We start from the raw sequence: 27,441 nt of genomic DNA, 5'->3' as shown, positions 1-27,441 counted from the left end.
AAGCAAAACACAGAAATTATTAGACACCTGACTCTTGAACAACTTAAATCATCTAATGTTAACCTTAATTTAACTGCTTCCATCTCTGACAATGAGTTCAACATAGCTATTGAAGTGATCAAGACTGGCAAGGCTGCTGGACCACATAAGCTATTCCCAGAATTTGTTACCAAGCTCAGAATTGCAATGAAAAGATGGCTCCAGCAATTCACATATAAATGTCTAGAAAATAACAGATTTCCAAAAACCTGGAGGAAAGCTGAGATCGCTGCTATCCTGAAATGCAAAAAACCACTAGAGGATCCAAAGAGCTACCAACCCATCTCATTACTTCATGTTACATAGAAACTCATGGAGCATATAAATGTAAATAGACAAGAGAATATCATTGATCCCCACCTCACAAAAGAACAAGTTAGCTTTCAGAAAAAGTGGTATACCACTGACCAAGATACATTACTTGCATCTGACATAAAAAACAGATTTGAAATGAAGCAGAAAACAGACACAATCTTTATCAACCTTACAGGGTTCTATGATATATGTATGGCACCAAGGCCTCAAATACAAACTGCATCCTATGATATTTGACTGCAAGCTATGCACTTTAATCATAAACATGATCTCCAGCAGATCACTCAAACTCACTACTTCCCGAAGAGAAAAAAAGCAGAGTACAAACTCTGAAGAATGGTGTCCCCCATACTTTTCAACATATATCATTCAGACCTCCTGCATACATCTAAGCGATATATATATGCCGATAATGATGCCATAGAAGCTCAAGAAACTGACATGACAGAAGCAGAAAAGATACTGAGTACTGATATGGACCTCATTGCTGACTTGTCTCCACAAGTGATGCTTGAAGTTGAACATCAATAAATCAGTACCATTACTCTTTCACCTGGACAACTGTTGAGCCAAGAGCATGCTGAATATCAAGAGTAGACAACCATATCCCTCCCCATGAGCATATCTCAACCAACCTAGGAGTCGCATTAAAACATTCCCTCACCTATAAACATCATATTCAGAAGGTCAGCAAAAAAGTCTCTGCACAGGTAGCTGCCTAAAGATGTTTAACCAGGACAACATGGGGTGCCAACTTCAAAATGCTCAGAATCACCACACTCACAATGGTATATGCCCCAGCAGAATACTGGGCTCATGTATGGTCCAGAAGCTGTCACACTAAAAAGCTGGACACTGTATTTAACAGTGCACTGTGACTCATAACAGGCTGCACAACTTACATGCACAAAGATGTACTCTCTGTACTCTCAGGCATTAGACCAAGTGATATAAGAAGACAGGCTGTAACATCATTACTGGCAACAGGGGCAAAAGGTGATAAAAATCACCTGCTCTAACTGTTAACTGAAGACCTGAACAGACGGAGGCTTAAGAGGCTTAAAAGTCGTACACCATTTATACATATAGCCCATCAGCTCTTGGAAGAGACTGGAGATGCTAAACCAAACCTATGGACAGCAACACAGTGGGCTGACTATTGGGGGAAGGTCAGACCAATACCTATAGCATTTTATACCAACATCAAATGAGTCCTCTCCTGGGCACAATGCTGACAGAGAAGTGTGGGTCAAGCTGAACAGACTGAGATCTGCATATGGAAACTTCAAAACAACACTTCACAAGGTGAACATCTTGGACAGCCCCCTGTGTAAATGCAGTGTCCAGCAAACAGCATAGCACTTAAATTGAAAGCTCTTTACAAGTGTCTATATGGGGCAGGTGGAATCTACACATTGAGCAATAACACCAGACAGTGGCTCACAGATTTGGAAGTTGAAATCTTATGCTATATGAAAGATGGTGAAAGCTCTTAAGACAGGGAAAGCATGAGGTCAACAGAACTAGGATGCTAGATTTCAAAACAGCAGATTTCAATCAACTCAATGAGTTAACAGGCATGGTGCCATGGGAAGACAGACTGAAGGATAAAAGGCATGAAAGAGGGCTGGGAGCTTCTAAAGGGCACAATATTAGAAGCCAAAAATAGAAACTGTTCCAACGCGATGAAAGAACAAGAAAAATAGTAAGAGACCAATAGGGCTGCACAAGCACCTTCTAGGATGCCTCAAATGCAAAAGGAAAGTAAACAGGCAATAAAAAAAATGGGCAGGTCGCCAAGGAAGCTTACCAGAATATAGCAGGAACCTTCAGAGACAAAAATCGGGAAGACAGGGGGACAGGGAAGACAGAGTAGGCTGGGATCACCACAGGTGAGTGGCTGTCTCTTGCAAGTCAAGGGAAGTGATTATTTTGCTCTATTCAATTGGAGAAACTGGATTATTTGAGAGCCTCTGACAAATCCTAGCAGATCTAATTAACAGTGATTTTTCTGTAGATTGTGACAGGGTTAGCTACTAAAGTAACATGATGTAGTATACACCAAGGTCCAAAGATGTGTCATCTCCTGCCAGAATAACAAAACTACACAGTGAGACCATCTATCAGCACTTGAAAGGTAAAAACCCTTCTAGGAGACCCTAAACCAAGGTTAAGACTACTTTGCATTCTAAACATATGGCACTGAACTCCAAGAGGCTTATATATAGTATGACTTCCTGAAATGTCTGCAGTCCTTGAATCCTGAGATGACTGAGATGAGCACCTTAAACTTAAGTAAGAGAATCCATCACCAAGATTTGGGCAGAAAAAGGCACCAAGAAGAGGACTCCATTGTATACTGTACATTGTTCTGTCCACCAGTTTAATAATAGACAGGATTTTGAAGGTCTCATGTCTGCTGGGTAGATATACTGGTAAAAACTTACATGCCATGTAACTTAAGTGTGTGCTACCATGTGGCCCCTAAGGGTGAGGCATGTCCTTTCTTTTATGTGTCCATAATTGATGAACTCCAAAGTTTTCAAATTCATTATTGAGGTCAGGGGAACCAGAAGTGCCTGCAGTACATGGTCATTAGGCTCAGAGCTTGTGGATGGACTTGTTGATGTGGTCTGACTGACACTGAGCACCTGTGTCAGCTGGGAAAGATCTTACTGAGTATGATAAATTACTAACCAGAAATCTCAAAAAAGATAATGATTTCTCAGTTGCTCGAATAAAAGGTATCATCTCTGAACCAAGGGTTCTAAATTTTTGCATAACCAAAAATCCAACATTGTTCTGATGAACTCTATGGTCTGAATGCGTTTCAAGGTGAATATTTACTTATGGGCCTTTAGCTCTAGGGGGAGATGACAGAGGATCAAGTTAACCAAATTGGTTAACTACGCTACATATTTTTCCTGAACCAGTCAATCATCCAGACAAGGAATTATCTGAATTTCTTATTTATAGAGATAAGCAGCCATCATTGCCAGGACTTTGGTAATGAATTAAGGAGCTGCTGAGAAGGTAAAAAAGCAGTGCTCTGGGAAGAAGAAAGAAAAGGTGCAGACTTACCCTCTGAATGAAACAGTTCTGTCTGGGGTCCCTGGGAAATAGATAGGTTGGAGCCCATCAAATTGAGACAAAACAGATATTGTCTGGAGATTAAATCTCAAGTGCTCTAATAAACCAAACACTTCTGACAGATTTATAGATAGATCCACAAGTATCATGAAAGGTTTTGACTAATAAAATATTCACTGACTAGCTGGCCAATCGCACAATATGAATTGGCACTGTGACTGGCCCAACAGATGAAGTGCTGTTTGACTAAAGGCAATGCCAACACCTGTGGCTGCTGGTATAGTTCCATAGGCAGTCCATTCCTTCTGTGTTGAAGGAGTCAACTCGGTCTTCAGTATTAGCTCACCAGAATAAGACTCAGAGCTCACCTCTTAGAATCACAAAATATGAGGGCAGAAAGGGACTTCATGAGGTCATCAAATCTAATTCTCCCTTCCCCCCACCTTGCTCAAAGCAGCATCATATCCATGTAAGCCATCTTAAATCACTGAGGCTGCAAACAGATGTCTTCAGTTTTCTCCACAAGAAAATTCTAGACCTAATCCTGAGTAACGCTTGGGACCTGGCTCAAGACATATCTGTTGGTGAGCCGTCCTGTAATCGCGATTGTAACCATCATATTCAACATTCTAGTGGAAGGGAGGACACAAAAACAAGATTGCAGGCAGCTTAGAAGCTGTTTAAAATACCATCTAAGAGGCAGAGGAAAAGTGTATACTGCAAATCAAAAAGGATACCAGGTGTTCAATGAAACTCCTGCATGATTTACTTGCAGAGTTAAGAATGTCATTCAAGGGCAAATGAAAAAAAATAGGAAAGCTCACAAACATTGGCAGATGAAATGTAAAAGCAAAATAAGGCAGTCCAAAAAAGAATGTGAGAAGCATCTAGCAAAGAATGCTAACGTTAATAATAAAAAAACCTTTTAAAATCAGAAGCAGGAAGCCAGCAAGAGAATCAGGGGGACCATTAAAGCACCAAGGTGTAAAAGGTAAACTCAGGAATAACAACACCATAGCATAAAAGCCAACTGAATTCTTTGCATTGGGTTTTTATTGCAAAGGATACTGAGGACATTCCCATGCCAAATTAACCCTCCCTAGTAGATGGGCCTATAGAATTGGTCCATACAGAAGTGACAAGAGAAGTTCTAGAAAAGACAGAAACATTAAATATTAGTAAGTCTCCAAGACCAGATGGCATTCACCCAAGAGTTCTGAAGGAACTCATAGGTGAAATTGCAGAACTGTTGGCAATATTAAGCACCTATTGTAACAAACAGCCTCTGTGCTAGAGGACTGGCAGGCTGCCAACATAACCCATCTTTAAAAAGGGTTCCAGAGCTGATTCTGGGAACTGAAAACCAATGAATCCCACTGCCACCCTTGGCAAATTGGTAGACTCTATAGCAAACAACAAAATCAGCAGTCATGGACAAATATGATCTGCTGGGGAAGATTCAGCATAGTTTTTCCTAAAGGGAAATCCTGCCTCACCAATCTGCTGGAGTTCTTTGACGGTGTTAACAGGCATATCGACAATGCCTAGAGGGATCTAGTTCACATAATATATTTGGGCTTTCACAAAAAGCTTTCCTTTCAATAATGTCTTTCACCAAAGGCTTTTAAAAAATTGTGTTGCCACAGGACTGGAGGAAAGGTTCTTTCATGCACTGAGAGCCGGTTAAAAGATAAGAAGCAAAAGGTAGGGCTAAACAGTCAATTTTCAGAATGGAAGGAAGTCAAAAGTGGGGTCCTGCAAGGATCTCTGTTGGCCCAAATTCATTCAACATTTTCATCAGTGATTTGGAAATGGGGGTGCATGGTAAAATCTCATAGTTTGCAGACGATACCAAATTATTCTGATTAGTCAAATCCCAAAAGGATGGAGAGGAGCTGCAGAAAGATCTCACCAAGCTAAGTGAGTGGGCAAAAAAATTGTCAGATGAACTTCAATGTCAACAAGTTCAAGGTAATGCACATATGGAAAAATAACTTCAATTATACGTACACAATACTGGGTTCTTAACTAGCTCTTATGACTCCGGAAAGAGAAACTAGAATCACTGTAGACAGCTTTCTAAGAACGCCAGCACAACGTGCAGCAGCAACCAAAAAAACCAACAAAATGTTGGGAATCTTTAAGAACAGAATTGAAAACAAACCAGAAAACATTATTGTGCCATTCCAGAAACCTTTAAACATACCACATATTAAACAGTGTGTACAGTTCTGGTCTTCGAATCACAAGAAGGACATGCTGGAATTGGAAAGGAACCAAAAAGGACAACCAAAATGACCATGGAACAGCTGCCATGCCAAGAGAGGCTAGGAAGGAGTCTTCAAATTGGAAAGGAGAAGACTGAGGAGGGATATGACAAAAGTCTAATAAAAATCATGAAGAGTGTGAACAGGAAACTGTTATTCATTAGGGGTGCACCAATAACGTTTTTTTGGCCAATACCAATGTCCAATTATTAACCAGCCATATTGGTCGATACGGATACAATAGTGGTGGACAGCCACTATGCAGTCCAGCAGCTTGGAGAGCAGCCTCCTTCTGACAGGTCGGGGGGGAGGGAGGGGCATGGGAGGGGCAGATCAAGGCCCCCATGGTGAGGAAGGGAGTAGGACAGGGGCAGGCAGTACCCAGCCAGGGTGGTCAATGCAATCCTGCCAGGAGTGGGGTGGAGCCGGAGGTAACTTGTCCAGGGTGTGGAAAGGGGGGTGGCTTCCTGCTGCTGCATGCACACCTGGGGGAGGCACGGGGCGGGGCATGTAGCCACCCAGATTTGTGTGCAGGACAAGGGTGGGCTGCCTGCTGCAGACTTGGGGCCAGAGGCTGTGCCAGCCACTTCCAAGCTGGGGGGGAAGGGGGAAGAGAACTAGGCTGGGACTGTATTCAGGACGGGTGGGGGTGGCACTGGGAGGGTGGCTATGGAGTAGGCTATAATCACCCCAAAATTCCCCATAGCCAACCCACAGCCCACTCTCCCAGCACCACCACTGCCTGCCCCAGCCCCCCTGCCAGAAAGAGGCCACCACAGCCCCTGGCCCTGAGTCCACAGTGAGAAGTCAGCCCTCACCCCATGCACAAATTCAGGGTGGCACATGCCTGTCCCAGGGGTATGCACAGCAGCAGGGAACTGCCCCCCCTCCCCTCCCCCTCCAAATGAGATGCCTGAGGTTCCACCTTGTTCCGGGTGGGGTCGCATTCACTGCCCTGGCTGGGCAACACCTGCCCCTGGTTCCCGCACCACTCCCTCTCTCACTCTGGGGGCCTCAATCTGCTCCCCCCAATACCCCCCCCACAGACTTACCAGCTGGATGCTGCTCTTCAACATGCCAAGCTGCATTACTGACCTTGTCAATGCTGTGTCTATGCACACACACGCGGCATTTATTGGTTATGTTATTGGCTACACTGGCCAAAAAAGCCTATTGTTGATATTGTTAATTTTCCTTTTATCCATGCCAATTCTATATGTGACCAATATATAGGTGCACTTCTATTATTCATCAAATCCCAGTTTACTAGAACTAGGGAAACACCCACTGAAATTAGCAGGCAACAAGTCAAAAACTACAAGAGAAAGTACTTCTTTCTGCAATGCATAGTTAATTTGTAGAATTCATTGCCACAGGAGGTGGTAGAGGCAATCAACATAGTCAAGTTCAAAGAGGACTAGACAGATTAATGGATAGCTCTAATAACTGTTGAACAGAATGGTTGGAGATGTTTCCTCTGGCATCATTAAACCAATGATGGTAGATGCCAGGGAGGATAATAAATGGGGAAGATCACTAGAGTTATCTGGTTTAATGCTCCCTTGGTTTAATGCTCCATTTCTGCTACTGCTGAAGACAGGATACTGGGCCAGATGGACCACTGTTCTGACCCAGTATGGCACTTAAGTTCTCACTGTGTATGTTTTAGACAGTGTTTCTGCTATTTTGTCCTCATCTGCAAGAGTTCTACAGAGTGCTAGAGCAGTTCTTTCCAAAGTGATTAAGTGCAGTATTTTTAACTGTGTAGTTTAGTTATAATTGCCAGGAGCTCCTTTAGGCAAGGAGTTTTGGGTCCACATACATCAGGTTTGATTACTGACTTCACTGTTCCCCTTGGATATCGATATTCCTTTGGGACACGTAACAGGAATAGTTTCAGTTCTTTTCCTAACACCACAGATTTTTCAGTCTTTAATGTTTCAATGGTTTTGACATGTTAAGTTGCAAGCCATTTAACAACTTACTAGCTCACTTACTGTCTTTTGGCACATGTTAATCTTAACTAAATATTGGAGAAACGGAGTCGTAGAACATCAGGGCCTTCTATTTGTTTGGTTTGACTGTGCAAAGTGGATGACTTATTTTTTTTGGAGATAAGCTCCTAAACATCACTTGCTGACTTCAAATCCTGTGCCCGAGCATTAATGATTAGACATCAGAATCGGCAGATCCTCAAAGCCATTTAAGCCACGCCTACACAGTACATTTACTAAGCCAAGCAGCATCTCTCTCAAGCACTTCACACCACTCCACATCAGCTGCCTCCTAACCAGAGACAGCATAGCTACATTCATAAAGCATAAGAGGAAGATAATTAGCAGGGGGAAAAGCTAATTAGCACAGATGCTCAGCACTCTTAACTGGCCTTCCCAAAGCGCAGTGCCAGCGCAGACATGACTCCAACATTTCTGATTTAGGAAGCAGTCCATGCAAATTTTTCAGCACAGTGGTTTTCAAACTTTGTTTCACAAAACCCTGGGGTTATGCAATAGGTCATCAGGGGTTCCATACAGAGACTGGGGTCATGGTGGCTGCCAATGGTATGCTGGGTTGCCTGGCTCTGTATCAACTCACACAGCCTGTGAAGACAGGGGTAGGGGTTCCATGGCAGAAGAAGTGATATAAAAGTGATATGACTTTAGGCAGTTTGAAAACCACTGCTGCAGCATATTCTTGCCTGGTTTTGTAAATTTACTGCATAGACATGCCTTTAGAACAGCAATTCTCAACATTTTTACGGTACCTCTTGTTGAGACTCAAAACACCCCCCAAAAATGCCAGCTCTTTGCCTTTACTTATTTTTTGACTATAGAAAAATAAGAGCAATTCTTCTGTTACAAAGAAGTCATAACACCACGACAGGTCAGAATGTTTCTGACACAGTGGAGGCTTACCATATTTTAATGCATACCATACTCTCCCAAATAAACCTTGTTTTTGCAAGGCAGAATCTACAAAAGATATTTTTCCATAGTCATAGCCAACTGTGTGACATAGGCCTCTGACGGATCTGATGAACAATCCCCAAAATTGTGCTTCCTGCTATGCCCCATGTGATTGGGGCTCCCAGCTGGGGAAGCACACCATGCATTCCCTGGCCAGGAACCCATCAGCTGACAAGTACTCCCAGCCCCTGGAGCACACAGTAGTCTTGAAGAGCTCCACTGTTCTGGAAGCACTGGCCACATATTCAATTAAAGACACGATATGAAGCAACCATAAAGTTATTTTATATAATAACTTTGAGACTTATTCCTCATTTTATCTTGCCATCACTTGATTGAACATGGAGCCAGGTCACTACTTAAGACATGATTAACCAGTTACTCATCTATTAAGGGTGACATCTGTCAGGGGCCATAAAGTAAATAAAAACAGAGTATCCAGGAAGCGTAGCATCCCAGGAGTCAGTAGGGGGGAGGCAGCACAAGTTTCCTCACATACTAGGACAGCAGCAAGGTGAGGCTTCAGACCATTGCAAAAGCAGTAGCAAGACTGTTACTTCTTTACTGTAATTAGTTCGTTATACAAGTTCCTATAAATAATACAGTGATATTTCCACACCACAAGCCTCATCACTGTACTACAGATGACATGCAGCAGCTCACTTGCTGAGTCAGCTAAACTGCTGCTACTGAGAACTTATTCTGCTTAGCTAACAGCAGCTGTGTGAGGGTTAACATTGAAAGCTGCCCCTGTTGCCAGTTTTGCCAGAAAGAAGTGGCAGCCATTTTGGCAGCTACTGGAGGACAGCCTCTCCCTGCTTCTATATTCCAAAGAAAAATCAGCTTCCCTGTTTAAGATACACCCCCCAATTTTGGAAAGGTGTGGGGTATGCAAGTAAACATGGTATTTGACATCTTTGGGTTTATCTGGTAAATCATGTTTAGGGCTTGTATGCCTAATAGCACAATTATTTTGCAGCATCCTATGGCACCTTTAAGAAAATCTAATGGCACCCTAGTTGAGAGCATGAAAGTTCAGGTAAGAAAATCTAATGGCACCCTAGCTGAGAGCATGAAAGTTCAGGTATGAAAGTTAAGCACTGCACACCAGATCTGGCCCACAGAACTCTGTCTTCCAGCCCAGGTGCTGCCCATGGGTCTGAGTTAACCCACACCCTGCCAGACCAGTTCTGCACACAGGGCCCAATATGCACACCATATGTGGTGCCCTCCTCAGCCAGTCCATGGGCCTGATCTGGCCGATGGACCAACCCCATGGGCTCAGACAAGTTTGACACCTGCTTTAGAGCAGGTAATGCAACTTGGAGACATGAATGCTACATGGGGAGACTTTTTTGGACAAGAACAGATAACAATAGCACTGAATGCAAAGTGACACAGAAAAGTTCAGGCCAGCAACCAGAGCACACACCCATAGTCAGCAATAAGCAGCTAAAACTTTTATTGAAATCTGTGTCACTACATCTACACTACAAAAAAAAAGTATGCTTACCTATGTTTCAATGAGATTTTCCAATTTCAATGTAAACATATCGCGCACACAATTTTTTCAAAAAAGCCGGCCTATGTCACTTTTGAAAATGTGACTTCAAGTCATAATCTTCAGTGCTTTTGAAAATTTTACCTTCAGGGCTTCCCCCCCTCCCCAGCCCACTGAAAGTCATTGAAAGTCATCATAAGAATATTTGAGGTGCTTCCTACTTTTCTGGGTTACCTTGGTATATTGCAATTTATAAAACTTCACCCATTCATGCTTAAAAAAATGAATAAATAAGAAACAGTGGAGAGAATGATTTCTTGAAAAGTCCATTACTAATTATATCATTATTATTCATGAAGTTACTCTCATATAGTGTACAGCCAGAAGAGTAAATAGATGTTTGTTTTTGCAATACTAAAAACAAAAAAATTCATAAGATTTTATAAATGGTGGACAACCTCTATAAAGCAACATTTGATTTTCAAGTTTTAAAATTGCAGCATACACAAAAATTATTAAAGAGTCAGGAAAACATTTAAATACTGTTACTTTAAAAAAATCCAACTGAATTGTTTCTTGGACTGTGTTCTCCTTTATACAAATATACAGTTTCTTAATAATCAAGAAAAATACTCACCCTCTGTTGCTGACTATTGCTTTTTTCAGGTGAATATAATTGGCAGGAAAGATCCCCTGCAAAAGAAAAATACATTTATAGCTTTAGGGGTATCGCGTCTAAAAATTAGCAAATATCTGATAACTGCAAATTTACAATTATCAGTGATTTTATTGGAATAATAAAAACTACTTTTGTTAAAATTAATATTCAAGTTATAGTACCATCAGATGACTTCAACACAGCTTAGAACAGGAAAGTATATTGAGTAAATGAAGTTATCTTAAATCTACTCCTGAAATAAAGTGTCATGAGAATGGTATTTTGGGTATAAAATAACATAGAAAGCCACTGGAGAGCTCTATAACTTTAAAAGCATCACTCATTTTAAGAGTAATTAATTTTGAAATAGAATACTGGACTCCAAAAATGCTTTCATATACTCTTCCCTCTGCAGAAGTTTGCTCAGATCATTTAAAGCCAACTTACATTACAGACACAAATAACTGTGAGTAGTATTATCACATCCATTATGGTCCCTCTGATAGATGAATTACAAACATTAGAATGAAAATGCTATATTGTAAATTTCTTGCTTTTCTTCCATCCTATCCCTCCCCTGAAATGTATCATTTTCCTCCTTACATCACCCTCCTGACCCTTTCAATATATTCTAAAGCAAACCGTCCACTTTCCTAATTAATTTCTAGATTACAAATGGTACAGAATATTGTTGCCAGGGTAAGAAGCCTGATAACAGGAAACCTACTTTATATCACTTTATCTGGATATGGCAGCTCAATTTGGCATCTCACACAAAACATAATAGCACTGATTACAAAAACACTTAAGTAATATAATGTGTATATTTATTCAAGGAAGCATCCCATTCATATCAAAGACATTTTCCATGCTGAAATATTTGCAATATGGGGCTACAATGACTGTCTTATACCATCTTTCTCTCTAACTTCATAGTACTTCATGTCCCAGTTCGCTATTGTAGGTCAGCAGAAAAGTGGGAAAAATAAGTGCTAGATCATAACTGCTTGTGCACAGAATGTATTCCATATCACTGAGATACCCTTGTCAATGACATTTTGTTTTGCCTTGTACATCTCAAGTTTTAAAAAGCTTTTAAAGAATCTGTGTTACGCTCTATTTAGTCTCTTATCTCTGCTGACAAAAAAACCTGTAACTTTACTGTAATTACCATTCTATTTTTTTCTCAACTCTGAATTTGAGTAAACTACCTGGAAAGATTATGGACTTCATCAACCCCTCTAGTTTCTTTTTTAAATGAATTTACTGCAGGTGAACAGAGATGGCATGACAGAAACATATAGCCATATTTTAAAAGTGAGTATAAATCAAAGACCTGCCAATACTCAGATTTGCTCTTGAAATTCATTTGAGTACAAAATGCAAGCATAAAATGGATATACACCTTGGGCGTGTCCACACGAGCGTTCACGTGCTTCTTGCAGTGTCTCAAAGCCCTTTGAGACACTGCAAGAGACACGTGCAGGATGAAAAAACAGGAGCAAAATTAGGCCCCTGAATCTCCTGAGGTCAAAAAAAAAAAACAAACCTGCGGGGGGGGCACGCGAGAGGAAAGCAGGGCAGGACACAGTCCTGGACCATCAGACCATGCCCTGAGGCAACCGGAGACTCAGTCCTCCACAGAGACACTCTGGTAGCCAGCCATGAGTGTCTCTATGGCTGGTCCTCGCCGTGGTACTGAAGCACGCTGCTTGCCCATGCAGGGCAGGTAGCATGCCAGCCACAGGGAGCTGGACCTGGGCCCCATGCTGGTAAGTAGGGGTGGGGCAGGGACTGGAGGAAGGGGGAGGGGACCATGGGAGGAGCCCCCCCGCCGGCCCTGCACGCTCCCTGAGCCCCCCAGATTATTGCCCTGCCCAGCCCCAGTGCACTCCCCCAACGGCTGCCCCACCCGGCAGGCAGGGCAGCCATTGGGGCTCTGGAGGAGTGAGTGGAGCTGGGTGGGGCAGCCATCAGGGGAGCTGCAGGAGCTGGTGAGGAATACAGCCAGGTGAGGCAGCAATCCAGGGGGCTGGGGAGCAAGCAGAGTGGGGCATGTGGGCCCTGCAGGAAGAGGTGGTAGCCCCAGAGGGGGCCATGTGGCCCCTGTTGGGGGGTGGAATCCGTGTGCTGTGCATGGGGCTGAGCCCTGCTGAGGCAGGGGACACACCCCTCCTGAGCGGACCCACCCCAGTCCCACCACGATCCACCCACACCTATCTACAGATCCCCAGATCCCCCCCACCCCACTTCCTACTCCCCTCCTGCAAACCCCACAATTTGCCCTACACCTAAGTGCGCATCTGAGCACACACACTGAGGCAAAAAACTCTGGCTCAAATTTGCACCGCTTCACTTGAGCTGCTGCAACCACACATGCTTGCAAGCGTGGACGCACACTTTCAGTGCATTCCTTTTCAACAATCACCACTGAAGTCCATTTTATCAATATAGGAAAAACAAGTGGATCAACTGCAATATAAATTCCTTTTCATTCCAAGGTATGACCTACCAATTAGCTTCAACTTCAAACATGAGAAACCATCTCAAGGCACGAGTTCTAGATTACTCGACAATCAAGTGGGTGACATTTGGACATGAAATTGCAGATAATCAAGAACTTGCTGCAGTGAATAGGCAGTGACTAGAAAGTATACAACATAGCAAACAGAATGACTGATACACAACTGGTAAAAAGTCCAGGGTATAACAGTTTGAAAGTTGGAAAACAACTGTTCAGTTAATTATCCCTTTCATTCATACCTTATAAATGGTTTACTCCTGTTTGCAACTAGTCTAAAATCAGAATGCCAATAGATACAGATTTCATCCTGCTCCATGCCCTTGTCAGTCTCTGTGGCAGTAAGAAATGTGATCTATCTTCTTACATCTGTCTCCTTGCCTGAAAGATTCCAGGGCAGCAAACAAGAGCTCTTGGGCCCACAACAGTCAGCTTTTTAAAATCATTGCCAATTGACAATCTACTCAGTAATAATATTGCAGGGTTAGTGAACTTGTGAGTAGCCAGGGACCTGCCATGCAACACAGCAGGCACACCTCCATCAGCCACATTGTGCTAACACCCCTGCACCAGGTCTCCCTGAACTGCTCAGCCATAGGCTCCCTCAGCCCTGTGGACTGTGTTGCCCTATCCCTAGGGGACCAACAGGATGCAGGACCTGGAGGAGGGAAAGGAGCTAGGAGATTCTGGCAACAGCTGGAGCAGTGGGAGAAGCCACAACTGGACCAGGAACCCAGGGACAGGTTAACCCCTCAGGGCCACCAGCTGAACAGCCCAGATATTAACAACATAATCTGACAGCTCAAAGAGAATAACTCTTCTGCATTACTTTAGAAACCTGTTAGTATGAGGCCCTTAACTTTACAAAGGACAGGGCACCAAAACTAGGAAACTGTACCTATGCTTATCTGAAAAATGCCTTTCTTCAAAGAATTAGGACAAAAAATCTTTTCCAGTATGTCTCCAGGATGGGACTCAGGATCTTTCATAAAGCTATATATGCCCAGGAGACGATCTTAGGTAGACTTCATCTTCACCTATATACTAAGGCCACTTTTACACAGACTCTGAGGGTCGGAGGAGCGGTGCTTTAATTACAGCAGCTCCAAAAGACACTCGAATTGAAGTGCCACAGTGTCTCATGCATCAGTATCCCCACGCTTTAAAATGGCAGGAGGGGCACTTGAACTAAAGCTTGTTCAATGGGCTTCAGTTCAAGTGCCCCCACGGTCATTTTCAAGTGCAGGGATGCCAATACAGAGGACGCAGGAGGCTGCTGGAGTGCAGTAATTGTCATCCTCCAGATGACACACTGTAATTACAGCACGTTAGGGCAGCCTCCATGCTCGTGTACAAGCACACTAAGGCATTGAAAAGACTTCTTCTGCCAAAAATGGAACTGCTCAATGTACCATATTTATGCAAATACAAGACACCATGCATTTAAGACAGCCTCCATAAGCAGATTCTATACATGGAAAATTTATAATTTTGTTATAATTTCCAGGTATAGAATCTAATTATTGAAGGATCATCTTAACTTTGTCCCTACCACCATGCAATAGGGAAAACATATAGGGGAACAGCCAGTGGGGGTGGCAGGGGGAAGCACTACAGCAGCTTGCCTTCGGCTGACCGTCCAGCCCTCCATTGCCCCAGTTTGTCCCTGACACCTCCCCTTCCTCCCCACAGCCTCTGGCTTCCACTTGTTCCCCTGCAGCATCAGGCCCCTGCCCCTCTCTGCTCCCAGTCATCTCTCCCCACAATGCCTCATGCCCCCAAACCCCTTCCTTCCATCTCCCCCCACAGCCTCTGCCCCCCACTCTGGCAGGCTCTGTCCCCACTCCAAGCTAGAGCACAGAGCAGGGCCCCAGCCTGGATCCACAGCAGTGGTATGGACCTGGCACTGCTGCTATGGGGCCAGGCTGGGGGTGTGCTTTGTGCCCTAGGCTGCAATCGGGATGAAAACTGCCAGAACAAAAATAAGTGGCAGGGTGGGGGGAGAAGAAGACAGGTGTCAGAAGCAGTGTAGGGAGTGGGGGGAGAAGAATGAGGGGATGAGGGCTGTGGTGGGGAGAGGCAGGGGGTGGGCAGGCAGCAGCTGCCTGCCTCTCTCCCCACCCCCTGTTGCCCCATACTTGATTCAAAGACATGGCTTCATTTTCCCCATGTTAACGGCTGGGAGTCTGCCAAATAACTGAGCCAAAATTTTAGTTAAAAATTCAGAATGAAATTTAGAAAAGTTCAACAGCAGGGAGGTATGGTTAAATCGGCCTGTTGTCATGGGAATTAGAAAAGCACCTGGAAAGAAGTTCAGGGACAAACCATTCTCCTGCTTCTGATAACAGGTCTGGTTCTGCCTTCTAGCTCAAACAGACGAAAAGCACACTGAACTGGATCCATGGACCATAGCATGATGAACAAACAGAACTGACCGTCAAATTCTGATCCTTCTCTTCTTACACCATCTATTCTTAACATAGACTAAATTTACTACAGTGTGAGCTCTCTATATTCTTTGGCCAATGACCTTATTAGTTGAAATAACATTCTGTGGAGCTCAAGACATAATCTGCTCTTTCTGCGACCTTCTGTCATCTAAAAAAAAAAAAAAAAAAGCACAAACAATGCTGTGTGCTCTGATCTGCCAACAAGATTACTTAGGAACCAGAGATTCCCAATTAGCACAGACTAAGTGCATCACAGAAATTATAAACTCATTTTCCGGGTAGCATGTCAGCAGTACCTTGCAAGGACCAGTAAAGCAATTCTGATAAAACGGGCTCCAATGGGAACATCTCGTACCCTGTACCTCTAACCCCTCTGCCATCATCCATAAAATAAAAAAAACCCTCTGTAACAGTGGCTGTCATATAAAGGCTTAGAAAACCCAGTAGAGTTTACTCGCTTTCTCTTAATATTTTAAGGAAATCCTTTAGCAAGCACTCTACTGAATTAATAATCATTTAATTTCATAAAGATCCTTTTCACAAGAAGGTTGCCAAAAGACTGTACAAAAAGATGAATCAGATCATCTTTATTGCAGAGTACCAGTGCTTTCCAAGTGCCGTGCCATGTCAGGGATCAAAATCAGAGATTCTAGAGTCTGTCTTTTGAAGGAATGAAAGAAAGGGAGTCCAATCTGGCCTAGAGATCCAATCTAGCATAGGGAATTGGTTTCACAGAGCTGTGCCATGCTGTCTGCTGCTCCACAGCATTTGAGCTTACGTTTGCTGCACAGTGGCTGGCTATTCTGGTAGCCGACTGCTCCAAGGGGATGCAGAGACAACTGGATCATACGTGGCCTAAGGGACATCTGGTTTCCTTTTACTATAACCTCTGAACAGAACAGCTGAGAATATTTATGAAGAGATTTGCCTTCCACACAAACGCTCAATCATCTGAATGCTTAATAAATGCCATTTCACTTAAGATTGATACCTATAACAACTATATTTTATAGGAGAAGTGGCTATAAAAAATACGAAAAAGTCAACTTACAAAAAGTAGTGGAGTAATATATGCAGGCTATTCTATACGACAGTGGTTCCCACCCTAAGGCAGAACCCAAAATCAGGGTTGCGGCGGGTCCGTCCCTCCCGCCTGCGGGGCCCTCCTGGCCCACAATCCACGCGGCTCTTGCTGCTGCTGCTCCCCATGCTCTAGGCCCGGCCCAGGCTCTGCTGACACCACTAGACATGAATGAGTCGGTGGCGGGAGTGGGTATTGCAAACCAGATTTAGGGTCATAGCAAAAAAAGGTTGGGAGCCACTGCTATATGACAACATTGATTAAAGTGCAAGAAATGTGTATAATGTCTTAGATATTTCCCACACAGTATAAATAAAGCTAAAAATATGCTCCCTTAGGCCAAAATCTGATGTTAAAATTAATGCTTACATACTTTTCTATTAAATGACAAGCCACATTATTGTCAAGAAACAGCTGTTTTATGAAAAAACATTAATATCAACTGGTAAAAATATTACATTGTTTTACATTTAACAGCATCTCTTAAAATATTAAATAATTATGTTGATTTCTACAGGGATGCAATTACCCACCATCAGTAGAGGTGCAGTCAGTTGGGAACTACACTGAAGATTCCTGAAGTGTTCTAATAAGCTTTACAAGAAATCTCACTTATTGTCCTAGATTTAATTGTTACTACTTATTTACCAACTAGTTACAAAGATAGTGCTATTACTGTGTTCAGATGAGCTGTCACTGTTAAAAAGGAATAGCCAGGCTATGAATTATACTGGTGCTAACACAATTGCATCCAGTTTAGAGCTGTCACCGAATTTGCCTCTGCTTAATGTTTTAAGTGTTTCTCATTCAAAGACTTCTCCAAGGGCTACTTTTTTTTCAGTATATATTGGTTGATAAAACTATTCTCTTTGTCCTATCAGATGGTCACTTGAAGCAGCTTAACTTTACGTCATTGCAGGAAAACATAAAATGCTTTACGAAATTTGGATAAAATTTAGCTGTGTTACCATCTTCTGAGATATATGTTCATGTTTAAGTGGAAATAAAACCTGCCTGACTGATGGATGAAGGAGGGGAAGGTTATGTTTACACAGCAACTGCTTAAAGTTAAAATAACTATAACAACAACAACAACAAGAACAACAACAACAACAGGCTTAGGCTGTCTGTCCAGAGCAATCCAATTGGTTGTCTTGGCAGCCAGTCACAATGCTTACTGAAACAACCAATCAATCAGAGTGCTCTGAACAGACAGAATAAGCGTGTTGTTATTATAGACCCTGAGGCATTTCAAACAGATATGCAGGAAAGTCAGAGCTAAAATGAAGCACCAGGGCAGCCCACTGCAGAGAGGGCAGGCTCTGCAGGAGGAGAAAAAAAAGTGGTGAGGGACCCAATCCTTTTTTTTTTCCCCCAGGGCCTGCCTGCCTCTTGTGGCTGGGGGGTGAGCTGCAGGCAGGTCCTGAGCTGTGGGGGGCTCTGGAGCTTCCCTCTGCAGCAGCGGTGCTCCCCAGGACTGCCCAGGTGGGGTGCCAACAGGTGGGTGCTACCTGGGTGCCACTACTAGAGGGAAACACCAGGGTCCCTCACAGCTTAGGGACTATGCAGCCCAGCAGCAGCTTGCTCTCTAGCTGCAGGCAGACTTTGGGAGACCAAAAAGGATCAGGCCCCTCTCTGCACCCCTGGTGGAGCCTGGCTGTGCAAGCTGCCACTAGGTTGCACAGCTTCTGAGGTGAAGGAAGGGTGGGGGGGGCAGTGCTTCCCTCTGCGGTGGCAATGCCCCACAAGGCCATCCAAGCAGGGTGCTAGCTGCGCAGGTGCAGCCCCAGCTTGCCAGCAGCACCTGCAAGATCCAATGGTGCACGGGGCACTGGAAGCCCAAGTGTGCTCAGGGAAGCTCGGGCTTGGAGAGCTTCCAGAGCCCTGTGCACTGTCCCCACCACCTTCCTGCCACCTGGGACCCCTGGGAATGGGCTGGCTGCTTTGGGAAGTCGACAGAAAGGTGGCTGGGTGTGCCAGCAGCTGGAGAAGGTAGTGGAGATGGTGTATGGGGCCCTGGAAGTCCTGCCAAGCCTGAGCTTCCCCAAGCATGCCTGGGCTTCCAGCGCCCTGTGCACCCTCCCCGCCACCTTCTCTGTAATTTGTTCCATAGCAAACTAAAATACGTAGGATGCGTTTCAATTTGCTATGTAAAAAAAGTCATTGAAACCAAAATACATCACCAAACACATACAGTTACAAAAATTTAAACATAGCATACCACCGAATATGTACACTGTTACGTAATTCAATCATTAAAAAGGAAAATTAAACCACTAAAAGGGGCAATTTCCTCATGTGTACAAGGGCCCTCTTATTCTATGACTATAAACAAGTCACAAGGTCAGACTTTTGACAAAATATGTATTTATATTCCTAAGCCTGTGTTTACACATGGACAGTTTTGTGTAGCCTTTTTGAGAATGAGACATTTTGATTCCATTAGGGTATTTGGTCAAAGGATAAATAAAAATCCTGTATGGAAAGAAATACTTTTGCAATAAAAATTTAATTGCAAATGTTTTGTGCGTTTCAGCTAGTAGCATATGAAAAATAGTAGTATAGAATAACTCCATTTCCCCTCAGTGTGGTCTGATATGTATCTATTGATTTAATAAATTAAAACATATTAAATTATTAAAAGGGAACAATAAGTAATAGAAGCAAGCATGACAAGAAACAATAGCTTGCTGAAGAATAATGCTATACTGCAGGGGTTGGCAATGTTTTTGGCTGCTTCAACTTGTAAGATTGTTATGCCAGAGGCAGACAGAAAGGGGGCTACAAGAAGCCCCATCCTTGCTGTAGCAGGGCAGCCACAACCCCTTCCCTGCGATCTGTCTGGAAGTGCATGTGCACCCACCACCAGTAACAAGCTGGGCTGAGGCTCCACAGACCTCAGTGCAGCAGCTTTCAGCCTCCCGGCTGCCTGCCACAGCTGGCCTGGGCTCTTGAAAAGCCCCTACCACCTATCATGGAGACTAGGCTGTTCATAGCAGGTGGCAGGGAAGCTGCAAGCAGCTCCATCAAGGTCTGCAGAGCCCCAGCCCAGCTCATTGCTGACAGCGGCTGCACATGTGCTTCTGGGCAGACAGTGGGAAAGCTACAACGAGCCCAAATCTTTGTTGTGGCAGTGCAACCCTGGCCCTTTCCCCACCCTGCAGCCCGAAGTGCCAAGCAAAATGTCTACATGTGCCACACATTGACACGTGCACCAGGAGTTGCTGACCCCTGCTATACTGTGATGTTTTGAGGAGAACGACCAACACTGGGCTCAAGGCAATTTAGGGAAAGAAACAATTTTCTGTGGGGCATAGAATAGCTTTGATTTCAGCACCCGGAAACTGAAGGAAAGCATTGACATGGTTGTAGTTCACAAAAAAGGCACTATTTAGGGACAGTTTTAAAAAGTCTGGAAGAAAGAGAAATGTGTGTTAAATTTAAATAGTGCAACAAAGAGACGCAAGGCCTGGTAGCCTGAATGAAGCAACAGTATGAAACTACTTCTCAGAAGGCAATGAACTTGAAGATGGTGATGCAAACATGTCTGACTTATCTGGAACAATTGGTTAAGTACACTTAATATTTTTGAACCATTCTTATGGATTGCCTGCCACATATTTCAATGCTAGTAAATGATAAATTTATGACAATAATGTTAGTTATGCTGGATAGATTACTTAGGAATTTCAAAATGCTGTGTTCAAAATATAATGGATGTGCTAGTTTGCAGGAGTATTTGTCAACTGCACATTTTTAATATTAACCCTGCTCTTCTGAAATGAATTTTATTGCTCAGTGTAAGCAAATACACAGAACGCAGGTAAAGATATCCATGGATTAGAAAATTTCGCAGCAAGGTAGGGTTGCCAACTCTGACTGAAGCTATTCTGGGATAGTCTGAAGGTTTTCCAGGAGACGGTGGCAATGCCCGCCCCCTCTCCCTCAACCCCTGATAACGCAGCACAAGCTCCCAGATTGCTTTCAAGAGTTGCCAGGAGATCAACACTGATTCTGGGAGACTCCTGGAGAATCTGACAGGGTTGGCAATCCTACAGCAGCTTAGCAGTGGCCATTATTGCAGTCACCCTCCCCCACTTCCAAATTCCCAAATCTCAAGCCCCACGTGACCAGTAGGAGCCAGGCTGTACCCTCTTTCCCTCCCCACCACCAAACAAGCCTGGGCTACGCCCCTTTTACCCCACAGGGCCTAGCAGGGCCAGGCCACACCCCCTTTTTCCTCCATAAGCCATACCCCCCCCCCTTCCCTTCCATGAGGCTGGGACAAGTCCCCTTCCTCCCCTATTGGGCCTGGCTGAGGCCAAGCCATGCCTCCTCCATGCCCCACCCCCACCAATGGGGCTGAGCCATACCCCCTTCAGCCCCCTAGCCAGGTTACATCCGTCCTTCCCCAGGGCTGAATGAAGCCCCTTCCTCCCCTGTGAGCCTGTGCTCAGGCCAGGTTGCCCCTGCCCCACTCTCACCCTGTGCCCCAGGCACAGGATAAGAACCACTATCCAGCCCACAGTCAGATCAAGCACTGCACATCTGGCTCACAAGGGAAAAATGTCAAGCACTGCTGATCTAATAAATAAGAAATATATATATTTGTCATTTTATAGCATGCTAAATGTAGGATTTCTAACCATCCAAATATATTAAGGGGGGGGTGCATGCATGCATGTGCACACGTACACCTAGGAAACAAATGTACCAAATTTATTATAAAACCTGTTTTTAGTTGTAAATTGGTATGTTTTGTTATATCAGCCAATGAAAATGCATCTTTCTTTTAAAAAACAAAATATACAATGGGATAATTGATTTAAATCAGTTATTTAAATCAATGATTTTGGCTTGCTCATTTAAACCAGTGGTTTAAACCAACTTAATTTCAATCAATCTACCCTGAGACAATATATATTTTTGTATAGGCCTCATATCAACGTCTAAATTATTAATCATAACTGAAATAATCAATCCAGTATAAAAATGGCAGGTACCTGGCTCAAATATAATGTTGATGATTAGTACAGGTTTGTTTACTTCTGTATTAACCTATGTATCTGCAAATTCCATTTTGACAGTATTCTAAACTTTTTTACGTTTATATGTTAGTGTTCAACATTAGCTGGACAATGCATGACATAATCCTTACACTGCAGAGGAGCAAAGCAATGGGAAGCTATTGAGAAGCTCTACATTCAAACAGGTCCATCCTACAGCAATAGGCAGGCTGCAGTCTTGGGACACCTCTTCTGTCACTCCAGTAGAGTAAGGGACTATAGTTAAGCAAATGATCAACTGACAGGTCTGAGGCTGCCTGGGACCTTCTAAAGTAGGGCAGCTCCTTCGCTGGCTATTCATGAGTCAAAAAATTAAGGGGAGAAGAGTAGTCAGAGGTAAGAGGGATCCTGGTACCTTCAGAAGAAAAAAAACTTGAACCCAAAACTTTTAAAAGTTTTGAATACTTTTCTCCCCTATTATGAAGAGAAAGAAAGGGAGTAAGGGTCCTTTGCAAGGGATGACTGAGGCAAAAGAGAAAGGACAGCAGGGCTCCTGCTACACGCACAGTAGAAGCTTCTTTAAGTGAAGTGCGCAGGGTCAAGTTCCACTGCAACATTTTGGTTCCCAGTTCCCTTGCTTTAAGTGTCAAACTGTCTGAAGAATTAATGTAAAGTAGACACTGGAGGACCGGGAAGAGGAATGCTTAAGTTACTGGTGAGATTCTTAATGGATTACAGCATTAATTTTCTAGCCTGGAAACCAGAAAATCTCACATCCCATAATGGGGATACCTACACAGGAGATTGGTTCCACTATGAAATAGTGCCTAGTTAATGGTTGCCTGATAGACACAACTGTGTATGGGACCAAAAGCTAAGTCAAATTTAGCAGACTGGCAAGGACATAAGAACCGATTAAAAACATGAACGGAAGGGAAATTTCCTCAGCTCTATGAAGCCTGGAGTTACTCTTCGGTATGAAGACTGAGTATCATGTTTATCTTTATGGAAGATGCAGCACTAAGTTTCAGAAAAAATTCCTTCCAGCAATCTGACACCTTTGCTAATGAAAAAGCACTCTAATTGCTGGAAAAGAATGAAATAGCTTAATGTATGGTATAAATGAAGCCATGTAATGACATTAAGAAGTAAATAAGATCTTAAAAATTCTGTGTACTTCTGGAAAATGCAAGGGAGTTGCTGCTGGCAAGGGAGCAATGGGCAGCTACGTTAGGAGAAATGTACTACTTCTATTGCACTAATGATGCTAGGCAAAGCAACAATTTCACATTTGAGTGTCTGAACGGCCAAATCTAGCCTGAGTCTCTTGAAGATGTCTGAGAAACACAGGTAGGAGTGAAATCTTTGATCCTGACAAGACAGTAGATTGTATTGAGGCTGTTGAATATGCTGAGTTAGTAGATTTTTTCATGGAAGCTGGAAGTATGAAGAGGCTCTGGTCAAGACTGTTCAGTTGAGCTCAGATTGTTTAGATTTTGATGCAAACCCAAGAAAACATATGTAGGATTGTAGGTTTGGGCTACAGATTTAGGTATGCTACAAATCTATTGCTTTTATGGAGTCCCATATCAATGGCACCTAACATAGGATTTTTAACTGTCCACAATAAAAAAATATTTTTTATTTCTTCAACACACAATTGTACTCCTTGAGATTAAGAAGGGGTCCAGAGCTTTCTGATTTCAACATATTGAAAGGGACAGTACTGTCCACCCATCTTAGCACTGTTTGTAAAAGCATGAGGACTACTGGGAACTATATTAACATGTAACACCCTATTTTTTTGTCCATTTTTATTGGTTTGGTGTCCCTTAACAGCTTTCATTGAGGGAAACCTGAGGATTAGCTTGATTAGAACTGTTTGCTTGTGAAGGGTCTCTACATTAAGGTCACTTTGCATTAAAAAAACAAAACTTTTCCAGTTAAGTGATGAGTCCTGAATACCAGGAAAATAGGACATTTATTTTTGGTGACAACAGCACAATGAATGTTGATTAGTAAAGCTTCTGACTTTATGACCTGGAGGAAGAAAAGCTTTGAAGGACTGCATAGAAAGAAATACATTAGGCTACACAGCTGCTTACCATCTTCAAGTTCTTCCATTTCTGGGCAACATCATTCCATAATCACCAGCCAACAGGAAGAAAAGGAGGAGCTGGTGAGGCACAGCAAACTTTCACAGAAACTTGGCATAATAATGTAGACACACTAGGTATAGACACCCACAGCAGCAGCTAGAATGATGGCCCAATTATTAAGATACTGCAACCTGCAGCAGCAGCTGGGAACTTTGACCCAATACTTTCTCAGTCTTAAAAAGTATGGCAGAAAATCCCTATGCTACTATTACATTTTTTCTAGAGAATGCAAAGTTTCTCACATATAACATGTGCCTTTTTCCCAAAAGCCAGCTGCTGGAAATTGGGGTTACACATTATACATATTATGCAAGTAACTGGTTAATTACACAATAAATGTAGACTAACCACATGCGCAAAGTAATTACCACATGATAAAAATGACTGTCCAGCTAAAAAGAACCAGTCAGCTATAAAGTTAGTATCTGAAAATATGTAACAACTCTACGATTGCTTGCAGATGTTGAAAAACAAAACAAACCAGAAAAACGCGTTTTACCGGAAGAAGCAGCATGTAACTTCAGTCTGGTTCTGCAGCATCTGTAAAGATCAGGTGCTTCAGTGGGGTTTTTTAGTGCTTTCAGCTAAAGCTGATTCAATCAGCTATCACATAAAAGTACCAAAAAGCCCCACTAAAGTGTCCAATCTTTACAGACATCAGGTGAGCCAAGCTGAAAAAATGTGCTACCTCTCCCAGGTACGTGCGGGGCTCAGTATGGGAACATGCTGAGTTTAAAGTGGAACACCAGTTCATTTGTTGTTTACATTTCCAAGCACCCTATAGCTGGTTTCTATCCTGCTTTAATTTGAATGTAAGCAGGGCTATAGGGTGTTAACAGAGCAGTCACAATGTGCTCCCCCTCCCCCCAGTGCCTCAAATGCAGCTGCCTGTGTTTTCCCTAGGAATATGCCATACAGGCAGTCCTTGGCTTGCAATGTTTCACACTTAGAATATTTATAAATTGACACCCTGTTTCAACTTTATGATGAAGTTCTGACCTTGCAACGCTTGATCAGATTCAACACCATGCCAGCAAACAAGTTAGCTGCGTCACTCATCTCCTGGAAAACATCTGTCCAAACTTCCTTGGACACTTTCTTTAAGAAAGCAGATAAGACTCCAGAAAAACCTGCAGCCAAGACTCCTGAGAAGACTCCAGCCAAGAGCCCTTCAAAAAGTCCAACCAAGAGCCCTTCAAAAAGTCCAGCAAAAATCACCCCAAAGAAGTTCTTCCAAATCAATATGATTGCTTTCTACAATATAAATACATTAATGTAGCTATATTACTCATCTATAATTGATCGAGTACAAAATTCTGGGGTATTTTTTGGTGAAAATCGGGTATCGAGCCTTGGTTCAGGAACCAATCCCCCATTTATAACATTGTTTCTTATGAGAAAATTGGTTCCGAGTTACAATGTTGCAACGTCAGATGAGGTTTTCAGGAACCAATTGTTTCATAAGTCCGAGGACTGCCTGTACTTATTTATACTTTCAAGGATTTTTTTCATTCTGCCTTTCATAAACAAGATGCATATTTTATTTGTGGGTGATAGCGTATCCAAGAAAATATAATGCTTTGTTTTAGTTGGCCCTGGGCAATGGCAGATCAGATAATTGCACTCTTACCTCAAAGAGGTATGAGACAGCTTTTTAATATTGTACTATTTACATCTTTAATTCTAGTTTGGAGTTCCACCCTTCCTCCATTATGCAGGGAGAATTCCCATTGGAATGGGCGTACAGAGATATGGAGGAAGCAGCACACACCTAAGACCTAGTCTTGTCTGCTTTGATTTGCCTTAGTGAACTCAAACAAGGTAGGCAGGGGAATCCAGGGCCAAATAATAGCTATCCTGCTGCCTTGTGAAGGTAAAAAGAAGAGAAAAGCTGAGAAATGCTTCCTGGGCTGTATTGTAATGATTTATGATCTCCAAGGGAAAACAGATTTCATTTACATCCTAAAACACTTCCAAGAAGAATCCCCTTAATCAGATCCTCAGAAGATTAAGTGGGGTTAGGAAGGTGGTCTTCTCCCTTTACTGTTTTTTTGGGTGGAGAAAGAGGTGGCTTGAACAATCTGAATGTCTTTGAAACTTGTTATTATATATCTTGACTCCCTTCATCTTCTTCCTTGGAAATAAAGTGATAGGAAACCCTTGTAGAACAGGGATAGAATCCTCACAGTTATTCTTTTTAACAGCATTCTTGTTCTATGAGAAGGTATAATGTGGAGGTTTGGGCTCGACTAGCCCCAGGAAGAAGCTTCCCAGGGTACCATGCTTTGGTTCAAGGGGAGAGAGGCTGCAGACTGGCAGCTCCCTCCTGGATGAGCTCCAAAATGGAACTCAATCCGTGCCTCCTCCCCTGCCAAACAGTGAACATCTGTTGGGTCGGGAGGTGGGGGAGTGGTTACTGTAATTTGTGGTGCTTTGTGAAGGGCCATGAGTTAGAGAGGAACACTGCAGGTCTGTCAGCACCCTTGGGTATTTAGGGTATAAAAGGTGCTGGAAGACTTGTTTCTTTGTAGTGGCATGTGGATGTGTATTTAACACACAGAGTTGCTACCTTGTCCTGGGCAGTTTTACTGATTGAGCTGACTGCTAGACAGACCAGCTAACATGCAGTTTGAGTGACAATAAACCTCTCTGAGCTTTTTGCTGCTGAACATGAATTTAAGTCTTCTTTCTGCACTGTACACAGGCTGTGGGAGGCCACTTGTGGGCAATGGCCTCTCGAAGCACACAGGCCCAAGCAGCTTGAACACCGAAAGTGACTGCAAGCAAAAGTTCACCTGAACATCACGTGCCTCAGAACAACAGATATAAATACAGAGGTTTCAGAGCTGTACTTCTATCTATTGCCCTCATTTTATTAGACAATCTGTAGCTGATTGAAAATTCTTCTGGGAAGCTGCCTACTGCATGATTACCATATTTTCTCACATACAAAAACTGGTGCTGGAAATTAGACTGTATATAATATGCAAGAAATACATAACAGCAAACTTTCCAGTTTACCAGTGAAACCAAAAATAAAATCCATTGTACTCCACAGGGTGAAGAACAATTACTCAGTTACTTACAAGGAAAGATCTTTTCTTCCTTCATTCTGCCTTTCAAAGACAAGGTATGTATTAGGGCTGTGTGAAGCTTCAGGTGGTGATTCAATTCAGAGGAGATTTGGCCCAATTCAGTGGCCAAATCTCCAAATCCAAATCAAATCAGGGGACGAATTAAAAAGTCCGAATCGATTTGAAGATCTCCGAATCTTCAGAAAAGTCGGACAGCTTCAATGATTCGGGCAGTCGCTGGTGGATGCAGAATGGAGCTGCAGCCGGACTCAGAGCTGGGGGCAGGGGACCACTGGGGACCCCTGCCAGGCCCC

General features: G+C 43.1%; 1 protein-coding gene across 1 annotated transcript in view; it reads right to left on the bottom strand.

Annotated features, from left to right (window-relative positions):
* The window catches only part of DOCK3 (dedicator of cytokinesis 3), a 551,204-nt gene that overhangs the window by 464,412 nt on the left and 59,351 nt on the right, over positions 1–27,441 (bottom strand). Inside the window, exon 4 of the mRNA XM_019547385.1 lies at positions 10,816–10,871. Coding sequence (XP_019402930.1) covers positions 10,816–10,871 — 56 coding nt within the window. The remainder of the gene's footprint in view (positions 1–10,815; positions 10,872–27,441) is intronic.

This window comes from Crocodylus porosus, unplaced genomic scaffold (assembly GCF_001723895.1).
Source record: "Crocodylus porosus isolate Cpor-Errol unplaced genomic scaffold, CroPor_comp1, whole genome shotgun sequence".
Taxonomy (NCBI): domain Eukaryota; kingdom Metazoa; phylum Chordata; order Crocodylia; family Crocodylidae; genus Crocodylus; species Crocodylus porosus.
The sequence above is the reverse complement of the archived record's forward strand: the minus strand, read 5'-3'. Positions and strand labels throughout refer to the sequence as shown.